This window comes from Pundamilia nyererei, unplaced genomic scaffold, assembly GCF_000239375.1.
Source record: "Pundamilia nyererei isolate P.nyererei 1_Seehausen unplaced genomic scaffold, PunNye1.0 scaffold00197, whole genome shotgun sequence".
In the NCBI taxonomy this organism is placed as follows: Eukaryota; Metazoa; Chordata; class Actinopteri; order Cichliformes; family Cichlidae; genus Pundamilia; species Pundamilia nyererei.
Window position 1 is genome coordinate 1,134,542 of NW_005187598.1, and position 7,242 is coordinate 1,141,783.

The following is a 7,242-nucleotide window of genomic DNA, read 5'->3' on the forward strand; positions in this document are numbered from 1 at the left end:
TGTGTGTGTGTATATATATACATATATATAGTTTCAGTTTTCAGTTTTATTTGTCATATGCAAGTTAGCACAGCGTCAACATTGCAATGAAATGTGTTTGACGAGCAACAGTCACTCAGCAGCATGGTACAGTAGAAGAAATATAATAAAAAAATAAATAGAAAAACAGTATAGAGCAAAATATTAGAGAGACATGGTAAAAGAGAAAAGATGACTAAATATATATGTATCTATAAATATAAATATGTACACTAGTGATTGAATAAGAAAATCTTGAAGAGAAATATGACGGAGGGCAGATGGGATATTGCACAGGAATGAGCAGCAGAAATTTACAGTATTGCACTTTTAAATATAAATATCAATGACAATAAAGTGGAGTGACCAGTGCAGATTAAGCAGAGTACTTGTGAAGCTGCAGGTAGCTTCTGAGCGCGTCCTGTGGACTGTGTGTGTGTTTAAGTGTTGTGGTTGAGGTGTCGTATGGTTGGTGGTAAAAACAGTTTTTAAGTCTTGTAGTCTGAGCAGACTCCTGTAACGTCTGCCAGATGGTAACAAGGAGAACAGCTGATGTGCTGGGTGGCTGTGGTCCTTGATGATGCTGTGCGCTTTACGGAGGCTGGAGATAAATGTCCTGAATGGCAGGAAGCCTCGTGCCAGTGATGTGCTCTGCTGCCTTCACCCTCTGTAGTGATTTACGGCTGCTGGCAGAGCAGCTTCCGTACCAAACTGTGATGCAGCTTGTCAGCAAGCGCTCAACTGCACACCTGTAGAAATTTGAGGTGATGTTGGCGTTCATGCCAAACTTCCTCAGCCTCCTCAGGAAGTAAAGCCGCCGGCGAGCTTTCCTGATAACAGTGTCTGTGTGAAGGGTCCAGGAGAAGTCCTCGGTGATGTTGACTCCAAGGAACTTGAAGCTGCTGACCCTTTCGACCTTGACACCGTTGATGTGGATGGGCTGGTGTTCCCTGACTGGTCGTTTCCGGTAGTCCACTATCATCTCTCTAGTTTTGCTGATGTTGAGATATAATCTAGAGTTACCTTATGTTTACATTTTATTTTGCTGTTTTTACTGTTGCTGTAATAAAATGTAATATTATTATAGTTACACACCCACTGATGTTTAGATATATGTCCATTAGCAGGCTGGACCTCATCAGCCCAACCCTGGAGCTTACTGTTAGCTTGCTTTATCCATTCCTGCTCCTATGTTTGGGATCCCTGCTGTGTTGAAACTATTATGTCCATGTTTCAGCCATCGAGCTGTGATTCGAGGAGAAGTTGAAGAATATGGATGTCCCTCTCCGTCTTTACTATGCTATCCATTTTGTGCCTGTACCACTGACAGCCAAACAGCCCCAGAGCATGATGCCACCACCATGCTTGACCTTTGGTGTTCTTAGGTTTGCAAAGCCTCGACTCCTGCAGGATGGCCTCTCTCACTGAGGGAAAACGTTTTTCAGGAGGCACGTGGCTCCTGGTCATGGCAGGCTTGATGTTTCCTGGGTTGTTCCCGAACACCCTAACCTAGTTACTCTCATCTGAGAGCGACAGTTACCCTGGCAAAGTGGTTACACATCAGAATAACTGTCTGAACTGCTTATCTTGGAGTCTGCAGGTGTTTAGAAATGGCTCCGTGAGGCTCTGTGTATGGCTCCTTCCCAACTTGTGCACAAGTCTGCTCGCTGCTCGTTTCACAGGCTACTCCCGTATTCAGCAGTGAGTCACCACAGCAGGTAGCGTCACACATTTGATCTGACAAAGTTTCATCCCAGGCCTCTTCCGGGATTTCATCCAACAAACGTGGCACATTTAAAGCTAGCAGCATGTTTCGAAGAAGCTGAGACGGGCAACAAACGACTGAACAGGCTGTAAAGATGCATAATTACATTAGTTGTTTACAGGTCACAGAAGGACTGTCTTTGACCTCATCCAGACCCAGTGAGGTTAAAAAGGTTTAGCTTTAGTTAACAGTACGTTCATTAATGTTGAGTCAGAAATGTATCAGAACTGTGAGCTGCTCTTTGGAGTCAGTCTGCCTCTGTATGTGACAAAGTTTCACAGGTTAAATGTCAATCACATATATATATATATACCCACATAAAGGATTATCAAAGTACTCTGAGCTTTGAGTGTTGCAGAAATTCAACTTTGAATTATGTCCCTTAGATATGCCCCAGCACACTGAACACACTCACATGCTCTCATGTATCAAACTTACCTGCCAGGTACTCAATTACAGCTGCCATGTACACTGGAGCCCCCATGCCAATGCGATATTTGTGCGTGCCAATGCGCAGATACCGCATCATGCGCCCCACTGGGAAGATGACACCTGCCCTGGCTGAACGGGACAGCTTGGTGGCCTTCTTCTTTCCTCCTCTGGCTGACATGTTTGTCTGGACATAGTGCGACAACAGCCAGTGACTGACACAAACACATGCTAACAATAATGAAACTCTCGTTAGCAGGATGCTCTGTTCCTCTAAACTGTACTAAATAAATACGTGTGTCCTCACAATTTCCACAACACTCAGCCGCAGTGAAACCAGATCAATGCAGTGGCATGTAAATAACCCCTTTCCCATCATCCTGATGACATGTTTTAACTGTAAATGAATGCACTGTTTTATATGGAGCTCACAGCCACTGCCAATTTAGAATCACAAATTAATTAGCATGACTTTGGGGAGAAAGCTGGAGGCCCAGCAGAAACACAGGGGAACAGAGAGAACATGAAAACTCCACCCGTGTATAGGCAGATGGCCCCTCCCTGAGCCTGGTTCTGCCAGAGGTTTCTTCCTGTTAAAAGGGAGTTTTTCCTTCCCACTGTCGCGAAACTGCTTGCTCATAGGGGGTCATATGATTGTAGGGTCGCCCTTACACAAAGCACCTTGAGGTGCCTGTTGCAGTGATTTGATGCTGTACAAATAAAACTAATTGAATTAAATACAGAGTTCAATGGAAACTGTACATTAATGTATATTAAACAAATTCAATCAGAAACAGCGAGTTATTATTTGACAGATTTTCAAGCATCATGTGTTCACAGCTGTCCCCACATACGTGACGCTCAGGTGAGAACATGGTTTCTGACGTCAGCCAGGTGCTGGTGGGAGACGCAGTCCCGGCGTGAACACACTAGCTGCGTGTGCTTTCATTGCACATTCTTTTACACGTGTGGCTGTGTGTGTGCGTGGTGTCATAATGAAGGGCACAGTGTTTGTTTTCCACGCCGCGCTATTCGGAAAGGTTATTGATATGCTGCGGCCTGCATCCGCGCCGCTGGAGTTCACGCACATCGTCCCCACGTATGTACAAACAGCATCACGTCGCTAGTGTTAATAGTGTGGATAGTGTACGTGCGTGTAGTGTAAACGGAGAAAAAAGGAACGCGACCTCAGCATGTAAGCTAACGTTACTGTACCGAGCTAGGTCGGAGCCAGGCGAGCGACACCTTTACGGCGTCGCCACAAAAGCCTCGCTTTGACGGCTGGGTCACGGAAAGTGTCGGAGCCGGCTTCGCTCCCACTGAGAAGTGTTTTTATTCCTTCACGGACACGAAGTCAGCGTGGACACGAAGCTACGAGCGGACGTTAGCTAGGTCGGGTCGGCACCATGTAGCAGCTTCAACGTTTAACGGCTCCGCGCACATCCGTTACCGTACCACACAGACATGAACCTGAACGAGCCTTTTCTCCACAGCAGACCCACCCGCCCCTTCGTTTTCCACGGAGGCTCCAACACACGGAAAGTAACGCGTCCCCGTCGATCCGGATATGCGCTGCGAAACATCAAATAAAGCCCAAGTTTCTACCTGTTTTTCTAACGTGAATCTGCGCGAACTCGTGACGCTCCTGTGCAGCAACAGACGGGCCGTTGTGTTTTGCCGTCCTTGTGCCTAATAATCCTGGTTCCAGACCTCAGGAAAAAAAATCCCACACTGCAAGCAGGAACAGCGTAGTTGGTCGGAGGCTGGCTCTGTGCTACTGATGCTGCAAAGGGGAAAAATTCAGCGGAGGGAAAATCCTGCAAAAACGCCCCCGACAGCTCTAACGGAGATCAACGCAACACAATCCTACGGCAAAGTAACTGCTGGTAAAATCCACATTAGCCCAAATAAATAGCTTACAGCCTAAAACGGCACCACAATAGGCCTGTGAGTGTATTTCACTGCATATCCCTGGCGTTTGTTAGCTAAAGAGTGAAGGCTGTGAATAGAGTCCAAAGTGGAATGAAACAGGAAGTGGACATCTGTCCTTAAGCATCCAGACTGGGGGTGTGAGACTCGGGCTGATAATCCTAGAGACATCACAACAGTCAGATCATTTAGCTGTAGCTCAGGAGGTAGAGCAGGTCACCTACTGATTGGAAGGTTGGTGGTTTGATCCCTGGCTCCTCCAGTCTGCATGCCAAGTATCCCTGGCCAAGATACTAACTCCAAGTTGCTCTCCGCTGCATCCATCGGAGTGTGAATGTCGTTAGAAATCAGTTTAGAGTCAGTGAGAATGGATGTGATTGGGTGAATGTTGTATACAGTGCTTTGAGTACTCTGGGAGAGTAGAAAAGCGCTGTATAAGAATCAGTTCATTTACCATCATTTGAGTCCATCTTTAATTGACCAGAGCCAATAGATGCAGGCACAGCTACATCCACCTACTGAAGATCTGCATCTGTTATAACGTGTTTGCCCTTGATTCTTCCTAACATCACTACACAGTGTTGAATTTCACAAACATTACATCTTAGGATGTGAGCTTCTCTGTTGTGCTAATCACTGTGTTAGTGGCACATCCTGCAACTCCCCTCTTCCCTCGCATGATTGGAAATAGCTGTTTTTCGTGTACGTTAAACCTGAATTGGGTTCAGAAAAACTGTCTCCCTCTCTCTGTCACATTGTTTCACATTACTGTGGTTGTTTGCACAGTTTTTTTTTTTACATTTCAGTTGATTTATTTTTATTTTTACGGTGATCATGTTCAATGGGATGGGCATAAGGATGATCCCACCACAACAGAGCCTCCAGTGTGTTTTACAGATAGATAGCTTGTACCTCTGTCCTGATGTGCTCCATACATACATACACATATAACCATAAATTTCAAATTTGGATACATCAATCCATAAAACCTTTGCATCCACTTTCAGAGATATCCTCAAAATGATTATGGATGAGCAATGAGGTGACAGTTGCATTGTCAGAGGACCAAATGGCTAAGTGGCCTGTTCTGTCCCTGAGAAGGAGCCTCCTCTAGTCCCCTCTAGTGCAGCCACCGACTGCAGAGCATTTACCAGGAAGACCCAACTAGCTTGTTTCTCCCTGCTTCATCTCCTCAGATCCCTGGGAGGAGTGGTGGAGGTTTTGAGGTGGGACTGGTGTTCAGTATCACCATGGAAGCCCCATATATGCTGCCATATATATATGGCAGCACAGGAGCAAGCTCAGAGCACAAGATCCATAGAGGCTGGGGTCTATCACACCAGGTAAGACCCCAGGTGCAGGCTGTGTAAAGATGCCCCTTAGACAATCCAGCACATAACAGCAGGGTGTAAGATGCTAGCAGGCAGGGCATACATGGAACGCCATAACCAAGTGGCCGGCATAGTGTACAGGAACATCTGTGCCGAGTATAACCTGGAAGTCCTGAGGTCAAACTGGGAGACGCCCCCAAGGGTGGTGGAGAATGACCTCGAGCTCGAGAAAATGTGGAGGGTGAAGGTAACTGGTCCCAGTGGTAATCGAAGCACTCTGTGCAGTGACTCCCAAGTGGCTCCAGCAGATCCCAGAAACAACATCGGAGAGCTCTGTCCAGAAGAGCGCAGTCCTGGGAACAGCTAAGATACTGCACAGGACCCTCAAGCTCCCAGGCCTCTGGTAGAGGAGCTTGAAGGATAGACCACCCACAGGGTCATCTGTCTTTGTGTGTGTGTGTGTGTGTGTGTTGTTTTTACTTAATCCCTTCATTAAGAGTATTTTTCCACTGCTGTGTTCTTAAGATGACATCAGAGAAGTATAAGCAGTGACTGGTAGGGAGGAAATGAGCAAAGACTTTGGAGATAATGGAAGTATTCTTACTTGGCTTAGTAGACAGGATAGCTGTGAGGGGAACCAGTAGGTGGCTTTTGGGAGTGATGTACATCAAAACGGTGGAGAGTGGCCAGGTCCACAGCGGACTCCGGGCTTGGACAAACCGGCAGCATTGTGCTCCAGGCGAGATGTAGCTGTGAGACACTTGAGTTATCCAGACAGGTGACTGGGAGACAAATGCAAGAGAATAGCCGGATCCAACATAAGCAAAGTGCACACTGGAAACAGTTTCATTTACTACCGATGGGGATGGGATGATAAGTCTTAGAAGCAGTGCCACAGCTGGTCCTTAAATACGCAGTTCAGGTGATGGCAATGTGCTGCAGGTATGAACATGTGGGAGACTTCCCACAGCTCCACCCCAAAACCCAAACCTGTCCACCCAACCCACAGTATAGAGTGGATCATCTGCCAGGTGGAAGGTCTGTAGTTGGGTCTGTAGCTCATGAGGTCTGCTTGTTGAAATGCCCTTGGGGAAGATACTGAAGTCTGAGTTGGTGAGTTTAGGATATTTGTGAATAACACATAAAAATCCTTATGCATAGGAAAAAGCACATCTATGAATGTGGACTGTAAAAGTGAGTGCTGAGCGTAAAGCTTTATATCACTCCCAGTCCATGTTTCAGTGTTTTACTGTTTCTGGAGGAAATCACCGCTGGACTGCTGTAGATAGTTTTTCAGGTCTGCCACATCTTCGTCCACTTTGCTCAGTTTTTAATGTTACATTGTACACGATTCCAACATACTTCAGGTTTTTCATAGACAAAAAACTGGGAACAGATTACGTGGGTTTACGACAGGCTAGTAACAATTTAAGATTGGCTCTTTACTAAACTGTTTATGTAGACACAACAGTGGCTCATCCCTGCAGTTAAGTGAACATTTATGCTTGAACAATAGGTAAGTGGCTTAACAAACACCCTCTGCACATCAGTGATTTTTAAAAATAAAGTTGATTCAAAATGTTAGTGAGATTATGAGACATTGCTTCCTGAAAGGACAAAGGACAAGCTAGGAACAGTAATTTTAGCTTACAGGGTCCCGAGAACAGCGTAAGATTGTTTCTGTCACAATAGGCTGTTGCTGAAACTCTATTTGACTTCTACCACCAGGGGTCAGTGCAGGATCTCTAATGACTCAGACAACAAACGTTT

General features: G+C 45.9%; 1 protein-coding gene across 3 annotated transcripts in view; it reads right to left on the reverse strand.

Moving 5' to 3' along the window:
- Positions 1 to 4,268, reverse strand: part of macroh2a2 (macroH2A.2 histone) — a 12,631-nt gene extending 8,363 nt beyond the window's left edge. The window contains exons 1-2 of one of the 3 annotated variants that reach the window (XM_005747451.2): positions 3,818 to 4,268; positions 2,222 to 2,399 (exon numbers count right to left, since the gene is read on the reverse strand). In XM_005747451.2, the coding sequence (XP_005747508.1) occupies positions 2,222 to 2,393 (172 nt within the window). In that variant the 5' untranslated portion in view covers positions 2,394 to 2,399; positions 3,818 to 4,268. The other 2 variants (XM_005747450.1, XM_005747452.2) reach the window with 2 other exon arrangements.
- Between the last annotated feature and the right edge of the window lie 2,974 nt (positions 4,269 to 7,242).